The sequence below is a fragment of the Panthera uncia genome (genome assembly GCF_023721935.1).
Source record: "Panthera uncia isolate 11264 chromosome A1 unlocalized genomic scaffold, Puncia_PCG_1.0 HiC_scaffold_16, whole genome shotgun sequence".
Classification (NCBI taxonomy): Eukaryota; Metazoa; Chordata; class Mammalia; order Carnivora; family Felidae; genus Panthera; species Panthera uncia.
The window spans coordinates 421,142-441,584 of NW_026057576.1; the positions used below are offsets into that span (position 1 = coordinate 421,142).

Sequence of the window (20,443 nt, forward strand, 5' to 3'; positions counted from 1 at the left end):
CTTCAAAACTGAGTGATAAAGACTTTCATAGAGAAACAAAAATTGAACTTGTTGCTAGTAGACCTGCCTTGCAAGAAATAGTACAAAAAATTCTTTAAAGAGAAGGAACATAATAAAGGTCAGAAACTCAGATCTAAGTAAAGAGAACTGAAGAAGGAATAAGTGGAGATAAGATAAAACTTGGGAGTTTTCTTATTCTTAATTGATGTAGCATAATAGTTCAAAGTAATAATAGCAACAATGTGGTTAGTATATATGCTTATGTATGTATATACAAATATACCAAATGCATATGTATGCTTGCTTAAATATAAGTGAAATAGATAACCATAGTACAAGGAATGGAAGAAAGGAATTAGGATTGTTTTGTTATAAGGTATTCATGATACCTGCAAAGTGGTAAATGTTTTTTGAAAATAGACTTGGATTCAGTGTAAATGTTTAATAATGATAATAATTCAGTATTATAGTAAACTAAATGGAAACCACTAAAAATTGCTTTTTTTTTTTAAGTAGGCTTCATGCCCAGTGTGGAGCCCAACGTGGGGCTTGAACTCACAACAAAGAGATCAAGACCTGAGCTGAGATGAATAGTCAGATGCTTAACTGACTGAGCCACCCAGTTGCCCCTAAAAATTGCTTTTTAAAAAGTATAATTGATATGCTAAGAAAAAGAAAATGCAATTATATAAAATGCTCATTTAAAACCATGAGGCAGAAAAATAGTGGAAAACAAGAACAAAGAACAAAAGCAGTAAATGGAAAATAGTAACAAATAAATGTACCAATTAACTGTATGTTGTCTACAAGAAACCCACTTTGAGTATAAGACACATATAGATTTAAAATGAGTGGAAAAAAAATGAGTGGATAGAGAAAAATATTCTGTGCCAACACTCATTAGAAGAAGGCAGGGATATCTATAATTTCAGAGTAGACTTCAAAGCAGGAAAGTTATCAGGGATAAAGAAGGGCATTACATAATGACAGAGGAGTCAATTCTCTAAGAAGACATTACAGTTCCTAATATGTATGTGTATAACAACAAAAGAGTAAATCTGCATGAGGCAAAAACTAATAAAATTGCAAAGAGAAATACCCACTAACATAGTTGTGGACTTCAACACTCTATCAGAAATGACAGGTCTAGCAAGCAGAGAATCAGTAAGGACATAGTTGAACTCAAAAATACCATCAATCAACTGGATATAATTGGCATCTCTGGACTAATTCATTGAACAATAATACATTCTTCTCAAGCTCACATGGAATATTTATCAAGATATACCACATTCTGAGCCATAAGACACACTTTAAGTTTAAAGGGGTAGAAATCAATGTCGGCTCTCAGACCAGAATGGAATTAAACTAGAAACCAGTAACAGAACGATAATCCCAAAATACATAGAGGTTTAACAACAAACTTCTAAAAAACACATGGGTCAAGGAAGAAATCTCAAGAGAAATTTAAAAATATTTTGAGCTAAATGAAAATGAAAACACTTGTCAAAACTTATAAGATGCAATGAAAGCATTGCTTAGAGGAAATTCACAGCATTAAATGCATATATTAGAAAAGAACAAAGATTTAAAATCAATTTTCTAAGTTTCCACCTGAGGAAACTACAAAAAGAAAAAATTAAATCCAAAGTTAAGCTGAAAAAAATAAGAATTTGAGCTGAAATTAATGAAATTGAAAACAGAAAATCAAGAAAGAAAATCTATGAGATTAAAAGTTGTTTCATTGAAAAGATGAGTAAAATCATTAAGCTTGCAACCAGGCTAATCAAGAAAAAGAGGACACAAATTACTAATATCAGAAATGAAAGAGGGCACATGAAAAGATAATAAAGGAATATTATGAGTAGATATATACTCACAAATTTGACAGCCTAGATGAACAAATTCCTTAAAATGACACAATTTGTCAAAACCCACACAGAGAAATAGAAAATCTGAATAGTCCTATATCTAATAAAGAAATTGAATTAGTAATTCATAACCTTCCAAAACAAAAAGCACCTGGCCCAGATGGTTTCATTGGTAAATTCTACCAAATATTTAAGGAAGATATTTTACTAAGATCTCTTTCAGAAGATAGAAGCAAAGGAAATACTTCCTAACTCATTCTATGAGGCCGACATTACTGTAATACCAAAAATAGACAACAACATTACAAGAAAATAAAGCTACAGACCAGTATCAGGAATATAGATACAAAAATCCTCAACCAAATAGTAGAAAATCAAATCCACAATGTATAAAAGTAATTATATACATCATGACCAAATGGTTATCCCAGGTGTTCAAGGCTGATTCAACATTTGAAAATTGGCTAATGTAATCTATCACATCAACAGGATGAAAAAGAAAAATCACATGATCATATCAGTAGATGCAGAGAAAGCTTTTGAGAGGATCTAATACCCATTCATACTAAAAAGTCTGTAATAGGTATAGAGAGGAACTTCCTACCCTGATTAAAAAAAAAAAACTACAAAAAACTTACAGCTAACATCATACTTAATGGTGAAAACCTCATGACTTTCTCACTAAGAGCAGGAGCAAGGCAAAGATATTCCCTCTTACCATTCCTTTTCAACATCATAATAGAAGTACTAGCTAATGCAATCAGATAAAAGGAAATAAAAGATAAATTAGAAAGGAAGAACTTTGCTTACAGATGACATGCAAAAGAATGAACAAGAAAATTCCTAGAACTCTAAGCAATTATAGCAAGGTTGCGGGATACAAGGTTAATATACAAAAGTCAGTCACTTTCCTATAGACCAGCAATGAACAAGTGGAATTTGAAACTGAGAATACAATACCATTTACATTAGCACCCAAAAAAACAAAATACTTAGGTATAACTCTAACTGAATATGTACAAGATCTGTCTATACAAGGAAAACTACAAAACTCTGATGAACAAAATCAAAGAACAAAATGACTGGAGGGATATTCTAGTTCATGAATAGGAAGACTCAATATTGTCAAAATGTCAGTTCTTCCCAGATTTATCTATAGATGCAATGCAATGCCAATCAGAATCCCAGCAGGTTGTTTTGTGGATATCAACAAATTTATTTTAAAGTTTATAGGGAGAGGCAAAAGACCCAGAATAGCCAACACAAAGGAGAAGAACAAAATCAGAGAACTGATGCTACCTTACTTCAAAATTTAACTATAAGGTCACAGTAATTGAGATATTGTGGTATTAGCAGAAAAATAAAAATAAACAAATGGAACAAAATAGAGAGCCTAGAAATAGACCCACAAAAATATAGTCAACTAATCTTTGACAAAGGAGCAAAGGCAAAACAACTAAGCAAAGATGGTCTTTTCAGTAAATGCTGCAGAAACAAGTGATCATCCACACACACAAAAATGGACCTGGACCCAGACTTTTACACTCTTCAAAAAAATTAACTCAAAATGGATCATAGACCTAAATGTAAAACACAAACTATAAAACTCCTAGAAGATAGCAGAGAAAACTTCAATGACCTTGGGGATGGTAATGACTTTTTAGATATCGCACAGAAGACCCATAAAATAAGGGATAAACTGGACTTTATTTAAATGAAAAACTTCCCCTGTGAAAGCCAATGTCAAAAGAATGAGAACACAAGCCACACACTGGGAGAAAATATTTGCCAAAGACACATCTTATGAAGGACTATTATCCAAAATGTGTGAAGAACTCTTAAAATTCAACAAGAAAACAAACCAGTATACTTCTTTATTAAATGTAAACCATTTCTAAATACTTAGTATTTAGTAAACCACTTCTAAAATACTTAGGAAAAACAAAACAATTAAATTATCTTCAAAAGAAATTCTAAAGGAATTTGTAAATCTCAGAAGACTCTGTTAAAAAAAAAAGCTGGTTTATGTGTAAAAAAAAAACTTTTGACAATGAAATTTAATACACTATGGAATGAAGGAATACAATGTTTCTTTTTTTCTGGAAAATTTTCAAATCCATTTAGATCTCTTTCTAGGATGTCTGTTTTTTTAAATACCTAAGAGTCCCTACTGGCCCCTAGTTTTTAATAGTAAATTTAAATTATAAATTTTATTTGTTCTGTTTCAGGTACAATATTTAGATCATGGATTCACCGAGAAGATTCCACAATGTCACCTTTACCCTATTTTACTATATCCTGATACACCCCAGTTTTGTATTCCTTGCCAGCTCTATAATACCAAATCTGTGAGTAAATTGTAATTTGTAGGATGATTAATTTTAAATATTGTCTTTTTATTAACAATCCCTTTCAGTTGTAGCAAAAATAATAAAATACTTAGAAATAAGTTTCTTAAGACAGCTAAAGGGCCTTTATGAAGAAAACTACAAAATCAAACTGAAGGATAAAAAAAAAAAAATCTGAGAGGCGCCTGGGTGGCTCAGTCAGTTAATCATCTGACTTCAGCTCAGGTCATGATTGTGCAGTTCACAAGTTGTAACCCCACATTGGCCTCTGTGCTGATAGCTCAAAGCCTGGAGCCTGCTTGGGATTCTGTGTCTCCCTCTCTCTCTGCCCCTCCCCCACACATGCTCTGTCTCTGTCTCTCTGTCTCTCTCAAAAATAAACATTTAAAAAAATCTGAATAAGTAAAGAGACCTAATATCTTCATAGATGGGTAAGTGTAAGACTGTTAAAATTTAGTTATTTCTTCATCAAATAAAATCACAACAGATTTGAAGCTGGAAATCAGATAAAGAAGTGGTGTATTAATTATCTCTTGCTGCGTGACAAATTAAGCTAAAACTTAGTAGTCTAAATCAACAAACTTTTTTTTCTTTCATATAGTTTCTGTGGTTCAGGGATTAGGAGCAGCTTAGCTGAGTGGTTTTGGCTCAGAGTCCCTAGTAAAACTGCATGAATATGTACAGTCATCTGAAGGGTTCACTGCGGTAGAGGATCTGCCTCCAAATCGCTTTCACGTGGCATTGGTGGAAAGTTGAGGCTCCTCAGTGGCTTTTGGCAGGAGGCCCCAATTCTTCGCCACATGAATGTCTTAACATTAAAAACACAACAATCACTGCTCCTTAATAATACCTATTTTAGGCATTATCCAAGCACCACATTGGTATATTGGTGTTTTAAAAAAAAATTTTGTGATGCTTTGTTTTTAATGTAGGTTTATATTTTTAAAACCTAAAATGCTTTAAGAGAGAACTGTAGTGAGGGAAGGAAGCTCAGACAAATTATTAGTTTCATATGGCCATATTCTCTTAAAACTGCTCGTATAGTTTATACTACTGTCTCCTGTTACCTGTTTATGGCTACTTTTATATAACTTCATTTGCTTTCTGCTCTGTCATATTTTGTGAAAGTGTGAAAGAATCTGAGTTTATTAATCCCAAATAGGTTGGGAATGTCTGGCAACCAGATGCAATAGAACTCCTTCAGGAACTGCTTTCGAAGAGAGAGGTGGAAATTCACATTATGGTAATTTATATTCAAGGCATATATTGTTGATTTAAGTTATTGGCCATAAAGTGGTGTAGGTAACATAATTTGAGGGATATTTTAATGATGAAAAATGTTCCTATTTGAATATAACTTATTCAGTAACATAGAAAAGTTACCACTTTGGTTTCTAGGCTTGTTTTAAATCTAATTTTGAGCAAGTTCCTGAGAACTTTCATAAGCACTAAAGTCAGTAATCCGAAAGATTCTTTATTAACAACCTAATAAGGAGCAGTATCAAAGAATTGGAGATGTTTATAAATATGCATAGTAGTTCTCAGGATGTGACCATGTACGTAGCACTGTGGGAGGTGCAGGTGAGCCCCTGTGCTCAAAGACCTTATGTAGTTAGTGAAACAACTAGATGTAAGATATAAACCTAAAAACTTCACACTACAAAGTGACATGCCAAGAGCCAAGTGACTGGTAAAAAGAGTAAGTGTAATAGGAACTTAGAGATGGTAAGTGAGGTAGCCCTTAAAAGTTGGGAAAGTTCTCCTGACCAGGGGAATAGAATTCGTAAGTAAGCATAAAGAAACAGAACCGGGCACGGTACAATTAGGAAATAGCATAACTATTTGGCTAGAATAAAAGAGGTTTTGTGAGGGAAGTGGTGGTGAATAGGGTTTAAGACAGGTAGAGGTGAATAAGTGGAGCCCATTGGAGGTTTCTGAGCAGTGAGGTAATGAGATTGATCGGCAGCTATGTTTGAGGATTCCACTAGAAGGATACAAACACTGTAAGGAAAGTATCTCTGTATGAAAGGTGACTGACTACAGGATGATAAAGACTTAACAAGAGCCACAGACCTACTTATATAAACAGTACAGAAGCTTTAATGTTGCTGATGTTAGTACCAAGAGCCCCTCTCTGGTTATTCATAGCCCTTGTGGAAAATCATGGCAGTAAGATAGAGATCAAAATTCTTTGCCGTTTAGCTTAACACAGGAGAATAATTCATAGTATACCCAAGGCTGCTTAAATTGCCAGAAACCATGAATGTGCATGCCCTACAGCCCTTACTGCCATAACAGACCTTACCCAGACTTGCTCCTGTGACTTTATATACTAAGAAATACTGACTGACTCTAGTCTCAGCCTGGAGGTACAGCAATGGACTGAATAGTCAGATGTCTGCCTTCATGGAGTTTCCATTTCAGCAGTGGGAAACAAAATAAAAAACATAAAATACAAGGTGTATTAGGTTGTGGTAAGTGCTAGGAAGAAAACAAAGCAGGAAGGGCTGATGGGGAAAGTGGGGCAGGGGAGAAGTTAACATTTTAAACACAGTGGTCAAGGGAGGCCACCCTGCAAAAAATGAGATAGGAGTAAAGATTCTAAAATGGTGAGAGGACCAACCATGAGATGTCTGGAGAACAGTGCAGAGAGCTCCAAGGCTGGAGCATGCCTGGGGTGTTCAAGGACTGGCAGAGAAGCCACTGGGGCTGGAGCAGAAGGAGCACGATAGAAAAGAATTGGGGGTGGGGGAGAGGTTTGTGAAAGCTTCAGCTGTCAAGCTGACAAAGGCAGCCACTCAAGGGCTTGGGCAAAGGAGTGACATGATCTACCTTTAACGTTCTAGTATTTTCACTCTGCTGCACTGAGAAAAGCTAGAGAGTAGAGAAGATAGAAGCAGGGAGGTCTGCTGAAAAGCAATTATAGAAACTCAGTAGAGACAGGAGTTTGGACTAAGGTGGTACCAAGTATAAATGAAAAATGATCAGCCTATCAGCTACGTACATGTTCAGTACCTAATAATGCTAAGTGGACTTAAGAGTTTAAAGCCATTATCCTAACTCCTCCTTCTAGACAGTCATTGATGTCTTCTGATTCTGTCATTTTTGGATTTTTAACAAAACTTCATTTCTTTACCTCTGAACATACCTTTTCTTTCTCCTTCTACTTAGTGTAAATTATTAGTATTATTTAAAGATGATGTAATTTTCTAGTAAATAACTAGCAAACTATCTTACATGTAAATATATTTTACAGAAACTATAATAGAATTACTGTTTTATATAACCTGCCAAAAGACCAGGAAGAAAATTTTATGAAATGAGCCACTAGTCAAACTGGTAAAACTGTGATTGTCAGAACTCTAATATCATATTTGCCTGCTATAAAATTTGAATCTTCAAACAGACTTTATTTTATAATAATAATCTTTATTGAAATTAAACAGGAATTACCTGAAAACCCATGGGGGAAATTATCGATTCATCTCTATTTTGATGGAATGTCACTTTCTTATTTTATGGCATACCATAAATACTGTACTTTTGAGCATTCTGAAGAGATATTGAAAGAAGTAAGTGAGCTGTTTTTCTATAAGAACCTAAATTATTGAAAAACTGATTCTGGATAAAATGTCATATTTTGCCTTACACTTTAAGTCTTCAGTATGGTTGTGTTTGATATGTTAAGAGAATATAGAGAATTTTTAAATTATCTGTTGAGGAAACAATACACTACGTCATGCTTTATGTCCTAAATGTCCTAAAAAAGACTTTAATTGCATTAAGATTCATTTAATGTTTCTGTATCTTCAAACCTAGTGAAAAGACCATCCATTATCTAATGTTGTTTTATATATATGCTGTTTGAACATATACATACAAATCTTAATAGAATTCGCTGCCAGAAAAGGATTCTCTCCCCAGATAAATTTTTTTTTCCTTTTATTTGACATTTTAACATTTTCCCCATTTTGCTTCTGGATTTTAAGCTTAGCTTCAAGAAATAGCTCCTTTCAGTTTTCCAGTGTTTCTGTTTTTTATTTTTTAAAAAACATAATTAGCCTGTCATAGATATGTTTTCACATTGCAAGATGCCATAAATACTTAGTAGCAATAGGGAATCCATCATAAATAATAACATTAACATTTTATATAGCAAGATATTTTTTATTTCTAGACTTACAGTTCACTTGTTACATTTTTAAATACTCATTTTCATGAGAGGACACAACCAAATATTGAATGTTCAGTTCAATATAGAAAACTATTTCTCACACTTAGAAATGTGATATTACTTTGTACATGTAATTCTCACTGCCAGCTTTTTCTTTTGAGCAGAGGGGTGTGTGTGGTGTGTGTATGTGTGCTCATGTGTATTTGTACTCATGTGTTTGTATAAAAGGTGTTCCATCTGTTAAACTGGTTTTATAAAGATTACTAAGTCCTTCCCCTCCCGTTGTACTCTTCAGTGTGAACATTTAAAAGAAGAGGTAAGAACTCCTACTCTTTGCAGTTGGCCCTTGAACAACACAGGTTTGAACTGAGTGGGTCCACTTATGTGTGGACTTTTTTACAGTACTGTAAATGTATTTTCTCTTCCTTACGACTTTCTTAACATTTTCTCTAGCTTACTTTATAATAAGAATATAATATATAATACATATAACATACAAAATATGTGTTAATCAACTGTTTTTTTTTTTTTTTTTTATTGGTAAGCCTTCTGGTCAACAGTTACGTTTTTAGGGAGCAAAAAGTTATATGTGGATTTTCCACTGTGTGTGGTGGGGGGTCGATGCCCCTAACCCTAATGTTGTTCAAGGGTAGCTATAATTACCATTGACGTGTGTTTAACATGATTTTGAAGATTCTTCTTGTTGCACTATGAAGATTACTCAGAACATTAGATTTTTGTATAGTTAACCCAAAATAACTGCATGAATGCCAACAAGGACATGCACCCAGTTTTTGTGGGGACAAAATATGAAAGTGCCTTAAAAATATTATATAGTTGAATTTGGTTTATTAGTTAACAATACTTTATTATTTCAGAAACTAACAGATTATGATAAAAAGTATGAGGATGAAAGATGGGAAATAAGATTTGAGGTAAGTTACAATCCAAACATTTTGGAAACTTGGATACTTCATCAATACAGGGGATCTAATATAAGATCAGGAAGTAATAAGCATTTTCTTTTATAACAGCTTTATTGAGATATAATTTACGTACTATAAAATTCACCATCTTAAAATGTACAATGCAGTGGGTGTTCAGTATATTCAGAGTTGTGCAATCATCACAACTACTTAATTCCACAACATTTCATCATTCCAGAAAGAAACCCCATACCAACAGGAGTCACTTTCCTTTCCCAGTTTCCTGGAGACCAGTAATCTGTCTCTCTGGATTTTCCTATTTTGGACATTTTATATAAAGAGAATCACATAATATGTAGCCCTTTATAACACAGTTTCTTTTACTAGAAAAACATTTTTAAGCTTCATTCACGTGGCAGTATGTATCCTTATTATTGATGAATAACTTTCCATTGCATGGATATACTACATTTTGTTTATCCATTCATCGGTTGATGGACAGTTGGGTTTCCACCTTTTTGCAATTGTGAATAAAGCTGTGAACATTTGCATACAAGTTTTTATGTGGGCATCTGTTTTCACTTCTCTTGGATATGGACCTGATTCCTACCAGTGGAATTGCTGAGTCATATAGTGACTTTTTACCATTTTAAGGAACTTTGAGACTGTTTTCCAAAGGGGATGCACCATTTTACTCTTATACTAGGAGTCTCCAAGGTTCCATTTTTTTTTCCATACCCTTATCAACACTTGCTATCTGATTCCCACCACCTCCCCCCCCCCCCCCCCCCCCCCCCCCCGCCATCCTAGGATAGGTGTGAAGTGGTATTTCATTGTAGTTTTGATTTGCTTTTCTCTGGTGACTGATGATGGTGAGCATCTTTTCATATGCTCTTTTTTTGGCCATTTGTGTATTTTCTTTGAAGAAATTTCTGTTCAAATACTCTTCCCAGGATTTGAAACCAAAAGCAAAGCCAACAAACACAAAATTAAACAAGTGGGACTATATCAAACCAAGAAGCTCGGCACAGCAAAAGAAGCCATCAACAAAATAAAAAGGCAGCCTACAGAATGGGAAGAAGTGTTCGAAAATCAAATATCTGATAAGTCATAATATCCAAAATATATAAAAACTCACACAAATCAATAGTAAATAATAAACAATCTGATTAAAAAGTAGACACAGGAACTAAACAGACATTTTTTCAAAGAAGATGTACAAATAACCAACAGACACATGAAAAGGTGCTCAACATCACTAATCATCAGGGAAATGCAAATCAAAACCACAATGAGGTGTCACCTCACACATGTTAGAATGGCCATCATCAAAAAGACAAAAAGAAATGCTGGTGAGGATGTAGAGAAAAGGAAACCCTTGTGCACCATAGTGGGTATGTACATTGGTACAACCACTATGGAAAATAGTATGAAGGTTCCTCAAAAAATAAAAATAGAACTGTCATTCTCAATTTCACTTCTAGGCATGTATTCAGAGGAAACAAAAGCACTGTCTTGAAGAACTGTGTGCTGTACCCCATGCCCATTGCAGAATTATTTACAATAGCCACAACCTGGAAACAGCCTAAGTGGCCATCAGCGGATGAGTGGATAAAGATGTGGGGTGTGTGGTGTGAGGCTGTATGTTTGTACACACTGGAATAGTATTCTATTTGGCCATAAAAAGGAGCTCCTGCCATTTTTGACAACATAGATGGATCTTGAAGGCATTATGTTAAGTGAAATAAGTCAAAAATACGGTATGATCTAATACGTGGAATCTAAAAAAAAAAAAAACTGAACTCAGATACAACAGATTGGTGGTTGCCATGGGTAAGGGATGAGGAGAGGGGGAAATGCATGAAGGCATCAAAAGATACAAACTTCCAGATGTAAGTCCTGGGGATGTAATGTACAACATGGTGATTATAGTTAACAACACTGTATTGTATACTTGAAAGTTGCTAAGAGAGTTGATAGTAAATGTTTTTATCAGAAAAAAAAAATTTGTAAATATTATGAGGTTATTGGTGTGAACCTTTTGTGGTAGTCATTTCAAAGTATATACATGTATTAAATAATTACGTTGTATACCTTGCACTAATACAATGTTATATGTCAATTATATTTCAATAAATCCAGAAAAAAATAGAAAATAAAGGTAAAAAAGAATGAAAAAATCTCCTGCCCATTTTTAGTTGGGTTGTTTTTGTTGAATTGTAAGAGTTCTTTATATTCTGTATATAAGTCCTTTATCAGAAATACGATTGGCAGGTATTTCCTCCCATTTTGTGGGTTATCTTTTCACTTTCTTAATGGTGTCCTTTAAAGCACCAAAATTTTTTATCTTGACGAAGTCTTTTTTTTTCTTTTGTCACTTGTGCTTTTTGATGCAGGAAGAGTTTTAATGAAAGTTTCATTATTAATAAGTAGAATTTTATTCCTATGATTATAAAAATAGCAAACTTACTGTCAAGTGCTTTGTAACAAATTGGTAAAATTTAGCAGTCATAGTCACTTTTTGCTGAACTCTACTAAGTGGTTCAGATAGATTTTGTTCTGTTTTGCCACCAGTTTGGAAATGTTAAATATTAATAAATTAATCTACAAATTTAAATGTGATTATTTTACTTTTTATGCTAATTACCACATTTAAGAATCTTTTAAAGCTTTCATTAAAAAAAAAAAAAAAAAAAAAAAACAACACCCAGGGGAACCTGGGTGGCTCAGTCAGTTGAGCATCCAACGTCGGAACAGGTCATGATCTCCTGGTTTGTGAGTTCAAGCCCCACATCAGACTCTGTGCTGACAGCTCAGAGCCTGGAGCCTGCTTCAGATTCTGTTTCCCTTTCTGTCTACCCCACCCCCGCTCGCATTCTGTCTGTCTCTTGTCTCTCTCTCTCTCAAAAATAAATAAACATTAAAAGAATTTTTTTTAAAACATCCAAATTTTTATAATACCTTTGCGTTTAATAACTGCTGACTGCCAGGATCCTCTTGGGAATCACATAAGTTTTAGTTTTTGGTTATGCTTTTTTAGAGTTTAAAGACAGCACACTTTTTTTTTTTTTTTTTTTTTTGACGATTTTAACTTGAATCTTCCTTTGGCATTTCATATATTATTTTAGTTTTTATTATAAGGTATATACTTATTCTAAAAATAAATACTGTAGAAATGCGAATAGAAAAAAAGTCCCCTTTCTACACATCAGATGCCCCAGTCCCACTAAGCAGTGACAATTACCATTAACTGTTAGCCAGTCTTCCAGAGTTTTGTGTGTATATGTAAATATGTATACATTAAAAAAAAAAAAAAACATTCATCTGAGTTTTTAAACACACACAAAAATTTTTTAACTGGAGGAACAAAAGAGTGCTGAAGATCTTTACTCACATTTTGGTCCTAAAACAAAATTATTTTGTGGTATTCATTAAGAGAGCTTGCTTTCTGCTAATTGAAAATTAATTGGCACTGTAATGAATGTATTGGATTTCTGTAATAGCTGTTCTGAAATCTGAATTTGTTTTTGGTGCTTTAGGAATTGCTTTTGTCTGAAACAGAAACTCCTATTTTACCACCATACTTGCCTTCATCTCTGCCTCCCCCAGAAGAACTCTATGCTGTTCAAGTTAAGCATGTTGTCTCACCTAATGAGGTATGTGGTCTAAATGATCGGTTGTTGGTTAAAAATATAACAGGCAGTCTTGATCTTAAACTCGAGGATCAACTCTTCACACTTCTGTCTTCCTGATCTTAAATAATTGAAAATCAGTGACCTCCAGTTTGCCCAATGTGTCATTTCCTCTTCAGACATTTGTTAATAAAGCAAGTTTTTCAGGCAGTTTCTGTGTTTCCAGTATTGTGTTGCTTTAGTCATGTTTATATCAATATTTAGGTTTTTAGGGCAGAACTGTTTCCATCTATGAAATCTTAAACATCTCATTTCCGTGGCTTCTTCCCACACTGAACTCTAGCTGCTCTTTACCCTCCTCTGTTTTCCATGCCACTTACCGTCTTCTAACACACGGTGTCCCTTTCTTACTATGATTGTCTGCTTCACCCTACTAGAATGTAGCTCCATGAAGACTAGGACTTTTGCCTGATTTGGTCACAGATGTGTTCCCAGAACTAGAATGCTGCCTGTTATATAATGGGCACTCAACAAATATTGACTGAATAAATAAGTTCACTAAAGAAAATTCGATTACATGACCTTGCCTAACAAGAAAGAAGTGACAAATTAGCTCAGGCCGTTCCTTCAGCTCTTTTCCATAGTAAACTGTTTTTCACAGGCGGAAGAATTGGCTATATAATTCTATCAGAGAAAATAGTATACAGCTGTTGTTGGTTTTTGTAATGATTTCTTTTCCTTTTAGTTATTTATTTCTGCATCACAAATTACCCCAAACTTAGCTTGGAACAAAACCCACATGAGAGTCAGAAATCCAGGAGCTACTTAATTAGGTACTGGCTCCGGATCTCTCGCTGACGGGCTGTGGAGATGTTGGTGGTAGAAATGGCACCCAGGACCCACTTCCAAAAAGACTGTGCTGGGTGTGGTCTGGAGGCTCAGTGCTTTGCCCTGTGGGCCTCCCCGCGGGCTTGCTGGGAACATGGCGCATGCTTCCCTGAGGAGAGTTGCAGGGAGAGCATACGACCAAGACCGGGGCCACGTGTCTTTGATGCTCTGATCTCAGCAGTAACATATCACTCCTGTCACACTCTCTTGTTCACAAAGATCAACTCTGGTCTGATGTGGGAGAGGAACTGTACAAGGGATCATCAAGGCCCTTGTTCAGACTGCCTGCTGCAATAATTTTGTCCGTATAAGTGAATACTAAAAATTACAAAATTCGAAAGTCTTTTCCTTCCCTTCTCCCCACTTAGGTGTATATTTGCCTTGATTCTGTAGAAAGTTGTAATCTGTTTAACCAGCATAGTGACACAGATGACAGTGGAGTTAGCTGGGAATCTGAGTCTGAAAGCCTTAACGAAGCACTGAGGAGGTTCAATAAGAATGTGGAAACATTTCCTCCGCTGACGGATTTTAGAACAGGTATGCTAAATTTTCTGAGTATAATAGGATCCTTAATAAAACCGTTGTTTTGTTTGAATGGACTTTTGAGGCTGGGCTATTTCTAATGTTAACTGATACTTGTACACTTGATGAGCACCATCTCTTTGAATCCACAAGACACTCTAGATGAAGTGTCGTTCTCATTTTCTAGATGAAGGGAAGTAACTGCCTTGGGGCATTTCCATGTTCCAGAACTCAGTCTGCATTGGAAAATTGACTGCATAAGATGATTTTTCTAAGCCTGAGGTTTTGCCATTAGCTCAAATTGTGAAAGTTGTCATTCAGACCTAAATGACATTAATTTTAATTACAAACTACCTAAGTTGGTAATTTTGAAGTAGGGTATGGGCACTCGGATGTGTCCTGTCTTGTCAGCATAGGTCAAACAGTACTGTATATTTTTCTTCTAATCCATTCCTACCCATCTTTATTGTATATGTGATTCTTTTAAGAAAAAAAACGCATCTCATTACTGGTGTTGACAATTTCTGAAAACCAAGAGTGGTATCTATACATTTTTATCACTGTGTGATACAGAGATGTATTTTTTCTTAGTATTTTGTGTATCAGAGGATAAGCTAAAGCAAAGGAAAACATGAGCCTAAAATCTTACCTGATTTTACTCAATGAGATTTTAATTAGTTGTGACTCATGTTTGGCTGATAAACAGCACTCGCTTTCCCTCTGTTCTTCCCCCAAACTGTACATAGCACTTTAGATGTCTGCTCAACGGTCCCCACACTGTAGGTGTTCCCTGCCCTCCCCATAGAAGGTAGCATTTCCCGCCACCCTCCCCTGCCCCATTTTTCCTCATGCGTACTGCTTCTTTTTCAAAAAGCACTGTGAGTTGGGACTCTCTGTACCTAATTGTGTCATCAGCAATTAGAAGGGCACCTTGTGCAAGCTAGGTGCTCATAAACATTTGTTGAAGGAGTGACAAATAAATTCATGATTTTTTCTTTTTATAAACTCAGATTTATAGCCTGGATGAGATAATTCCTTCCTCATTGTGTTCTTGTCTAAAGGGAAGTCACAGAAACCTACTGTGTGTAATGTGATTATTCATGGAGCTATACATATATTGTGCATTTTCTGTGGGTATTTTATCCTTCAGTAAAAGTTTTTTTTTTTTAATATGCATATGTACAAGTTGATTTGTAGGCAAATGCCTATTAAAAAGTTATTTTGTAGGTTAAAATAACATGACAACTAGGTTGGTTGGGTTGTTGTTGTTTTGTTTTGTTTTGTTTTTAATTCTATTTTGAGATGAAACTTCAGCCATGTTTTTAAGGCTGGAAATGGTAAAAGTTGAAAGGACTGTTAACAGTGATTCAGTCAATTGCTTACTATGCAGACCGCTCTATTAGAGGAGATTCTTTACTGTTTCATTGATAATCTTCTCTATAAACTCAAGAAATTGTTTACAACTCTTTCATAAAAATCTCTGTACATTAGAGTTGTGTAGTATTTAAATACCATTTGCCCACAACTACACTTTTGTGGAGATTATGTAGAAGAGAATAGGATAACATACAGAATGAGAGGGGTGGAAGTAGAAGAAGACAGGAGCCTGAAGTATGCTCTGTCTACCCTGAAATCTAAAAGTGTATGAAGAAAAGGGAAGTAGATACTATACTAATTTTTCCAGTTTTACTCAAGCGTAGCATTCATTCATTAGATTTTTTACCAAGCAATATGGTACCAGATACCGTATTAGGAATACAAATATAGTTCTGCACATAAGAACTAGTGGGCTTGCTGAGAGGGGCATGAAAACTAAGTTCAGTATGAAAATAACAGCTTGCATTAAAGGTGTGTTCACAGTGCCGTAGGATCACAGAGAAACCAACGATTAGTAGTAGTCAGGGCTTTGTAAAATTGGAGCTGATCTTTGAAAGAGAGGTTTATCATTAAAGGGGGCATAGAGGAACATCCTAGATATGGGGAACAGCCAGGAGCTAAAGTAGAAGCTCAAGTGATTCTAGTTAGGTAACACTTGAGGATATGTGGTAGGAGATGGTTGGAGAGTAGATTGTGAAGAACCCTATATATTGCAGTACTAAGGATTTGATATTGGAGATGTTTATAATGCCGTTGAAGAATTATAAACAAGGGCAATTGAATGTTTTAAATTTAATCCTGGTGGTTTTCTACAGAATGGATTGAAGGAGGACCAAATTGAAAGCAGGAATAGCAGAAAGCATCTTTTGCAGAAGGTGATGGCTCAAATGAAAAGACATTTGGGAAGTCTAAGATGCAAGGGCAGTGCAAGGATGGTCTAAGCCATGCGCAGAGGAACTAGGAACTGTGAGAATGGGAGAAGTACCTTTCTTCAGAGTTTAGTGCTTGGGAATTAGGAGAAACAGGTGCATAGACTGTAAGCAGAAACATGCAGGATCCAATGTTTGACAAACTGTTGAGTGTTTAGTTCTGAATGATGGGTTTATGGTGTTTACGTTTTCTTTGTACTTTTCTGTATTAAAAACAATTTTTTAAAGAAAATACAAAGCAATGTGATTTTTTCCTTTTTTCTGTCTTTCTAGAAATGCCTTGCCTTGCTGAATATGATGATGGCTTATGGTATAGAGCAAAGATTGTGTCTGTTAAAGACTTTAATCCTCTAGCTGTCCTGGTGCAATTTGTTGATTACGGATCAACTGAAAAGCTGACAATAAACAGGTTTTTTTTTTTCTTTTAAGTCAACTTAGTTGAATTAGAATTCTTAGAGCTTTTTAAAATAATTATTGGGAAAGTTTTGGTTCTTCTTATAAAATAAAAACTATTTTAAAGCTATTTATTTATTAGGATTTTTAAAATCTATAAGTCTCTTTATTGTAAAATATAACAAACTTTACCATTTTAGCCATTTTTTTCTTTTTTCTATTTTTCTGTTTCTTTTTTTTAATTTAATTTTTAATTTTTTTAAATTTACATCCAAATTAGTTAGCATAGAGTGCAACAATGATTTCAGGAGTAGATTCCTTACTGCCCCTTACCCATTTAGCCCATCCCCCTCCCACAACCCCTCCAGTAACCCTCAGTTTGTTCTCCATATTTATGAGTCTCTTCTGTTTTGTCCCCGTCCCCGCTTTTATATTATTTTTATTTCCCTTCCTTATGTTCATCTGTTTTGTCTCTTAAAGTCCTCATATGAGTGAAGTTATATGATTTTTTCTTTCTCTGACTAATTTCACTTAGCATAATACCCTCCAGTTCCATCCACATCGTTGCAAATGGCAAGATTTCATTGTTTTTGATTGCCGAGTAATACTCCATTGTATGTGTATGTATATATATATATATATATATATATATATATATATATATATATACACACCACATTTTCTTTATCCATTCATCCATTGATGGACAGTTGGGCTCTTTCCATACTTTGGCTATTGTCGATAGTGCTGCTATAAACATGGGGGTGCCTGTGTCCCTTTGAAACAGCACACCTGTACCCCAGGGATAAATGCCTGTAGTGCAATTGCTGGGTCGTAGGGTAGTTCTCTTTTTAGTTTTTTGAGGAACCTCCATACTGTTTTCCAGAGTGGCTGAACCAGCTTGCATTCCCACCAAAAATGCAAAGGCATTTTGGCTTTCTCCGCATCCTTGCCAACATCTGTTGTTGCCTGAGTTGTTAATGTTAGCCATTCTGACAGGTGTAAGATGGTACCATTTTAGCCATTTTTAAGTATATATTTAATTGGTGTTAAGTACATTCAGGATGTTGTGCAGCTAATGCCACTGTCCATTTTCAGGACTTTTTCCTGATCCCACACAGAAATTCTGTACACATTAAACAATAACATTCCATTCCTTTTCCTTAGCTACTGATCACCTTTATTCTACTTTCTGTCTTCGTGAATTTGCCCTATTTTAGGTACCTTATATAAGTACTATCATAGAGTATTTGTCCTTCTGTGTCTGGTTTATTTTACTTAGGATAACATTTCCAGGGCATATTCAGTTATAGCATGTATCAGAATTTCATTATTTTTATGGCTAAATAACACTCCTTTGTATATACCACATTTGGTTTATTCGTATGTTGATGGACACGTGGGCGATTTCCATCCTTTGGCTATTGTGAATAATGCTGCTATGGACATTAATGTACAAGTAGCTGTTTGAGTCCCTGCTTTATGTTGTTTGGTGTGTATACCTAGAAGTGGAATTGCTGGATCATATAGTAATTTTGTTTAACTTTTTGGGGAACTGCCAAACTTTTCTGCAGTGTCTATACCATTTTACTTTCCTGCCAGCAATGCATAAGGCTTCCAGTTTCTCCACATCCTTGCCGACACCTGTTTTTTTTCTAATTTTTTTTGTTTGTAATATTTGATTGTGGTAAAATACATGTATCATAAAATTTACGATTTTAACCACTTGTAAATGTACAGTTAAGTAATGTTAACTATACTTACATTGCTATGTAGCCAACCTCCAGAAATCTTTTCATTTTGCAAAACAGAACCTTTGTACCCTTTAAACAGTATTCCCCCTCTTTCGCCCCTCATCCAGTCCCTGGCAGCCACCATTCTACTTCTTTCCCTATGAATTTAACTGTTGTAGGTATCCCATATAAGTAGAATCATTCAGCAGTTGTCTTTGTATAACTAGCTCATTTCATTTAGCATAATGTCCTCAAGGTTCATCCATGTGGTAGCATGTATCAGAATTTTCTTCCTTTTTAAGGCTGGATAATATCCCATCATTGTATATATTACCCTTTATTTATCCATTCATCCATTGATGGATATTTTTTTAATATAATTTACTGTCAAGTTGGCTAACATACAGTGTATGCAGTGTCCTCTTGGTTTTGGGGATAGATTCCCATGATTCATCGCTTACATACTAAACCCAGTGCTCATCCCAACAGGTGCCCTCCTCAATGCCCATCACCCATTTCCCCTCTCCCCTGCCGCCCTCATCAACCCTCAGTTTGTTCTCTGTATTTAAGAGTCTCCTATAGTTTGCCTCCCTCCCTCTCTGTTTGTAACTATTTTTTTTCTTCTTCCCTTCCCCCACCGTCTTCTGTTAAGTTTTTCAAGATCCACATATGAGTGAAAACATATGATATCTTTCTCTGACTGATGTATTTCGCTTAGCATAATACCCTCCAGTCCCATCCACGTTGCTGCAAATGGCATGATTTCATTCTTTCTCATTGCTAAGTAGTATTCCATTGTATCTATAAACCACATCTTCTTTATCCATTCATCCGTCATTGGACATTTAGGCTCTTTCCATAATTTGGCTATTGTTGAAAGTGCTACTATAAACATTGGGGTACATGTGCCCCTATGAATCAGCACTCCTGTATCCTTTGGATAAATTCCTAGTAGTGCTATTGCTCCGTTGTAGGGTAATTCTATTTTTAATTTTTTGAGGACCCTCCACACTGTTTTCCAGAGCAGCTGCACCAGTTTGCATTCCCACCAGCAGTGCAAGAGGGTTCCCGTTTCTCCACATCCTCTCCAGCATATATAGTCTCCTGATTTGTTCATTTTAGCCACTCTGACTGGCATGAGGTGGTATCTGAGTGTGGTTTTCATTTGTATTTTGCTGATGATGAGTGACGTTGAGCATTTTTTCATGTCTGTTGGCCATCTGGATGTCTTCTTTGGAAAAGTGTCTATTCATGTCTTCTGACCACTTCCTCACTGGATTATTGGTTTTTTGGGTGTTGAGTTTGGTAAGTTCTTTATAGATTTTGGATACTAACCCTTTATACAATATGTCTTTTGCAAATATCTTTTCCCATTCCATCGGTTGCCTTTGTTTTGTTGATTTTTTTTTTTTTTCAGTCCAGAAGACTTTTATCTCAGTGAGGTCCCAATAGTTCATTTTTTCTTTTAATTCCTTTGCCTTTGGAGATGTGTCAAGCAAGAAATTGCCACGGCTGAGGTCAAAGAGGTTGTTGCCTGCTTTCTCCTCTAGGGTTTTGATGGTTTCCTGTCTCACATTTAGGTCTTTCATACATTTTGAATTTATTTTTGTGTGTGGTGTAAGAAAGTGGCCCAGGTTCATTTTTCTGCAT

At 35.2% G+C, this 20,443-nt stretch overlaps 1 protein-coding gene across 2 annotated transcripts in view; it reads left to right on the forward strand.

The window, feature by feature from the left end:
• Positions 1–20,443, forward strand: part of RNF17 (ring finger protein 17) — a 113,560-nt gene that overhangs the window by 86,998 nt on the left and 6,119 nt on the right. For both annotated transcript variants that reach the window (XM_049646682.1, XM_049646683.1), the window contains 7 exons: positions 4,100–4,219; positions 5,382–5,462; positions 7,666–7,791; positions 9,272–9,328; positions 12,859–12,975; positions 14,208–14,376; positions 16,941–17,076. In XM_049646682.1, the coding sequence (XP_049502639.1) occupies positions 4,100–4,219; positions 5,382–5,462; positions 7,666–7,791; positions 9,272–9,328; positions 12,859–12,975; positions 14,208–14,376; positions 16,941–17,076 (806 nt within the window). The remainder of the gene's footprint in view (positions 1–4,099; positions 4,220–5,381; positions 5,463–7,665; positions 7,792–9,271; positions 9,329–12,858; positions 12,976–14,207; positions 14,377–16,940; positions 17,077–20,443) is intronic.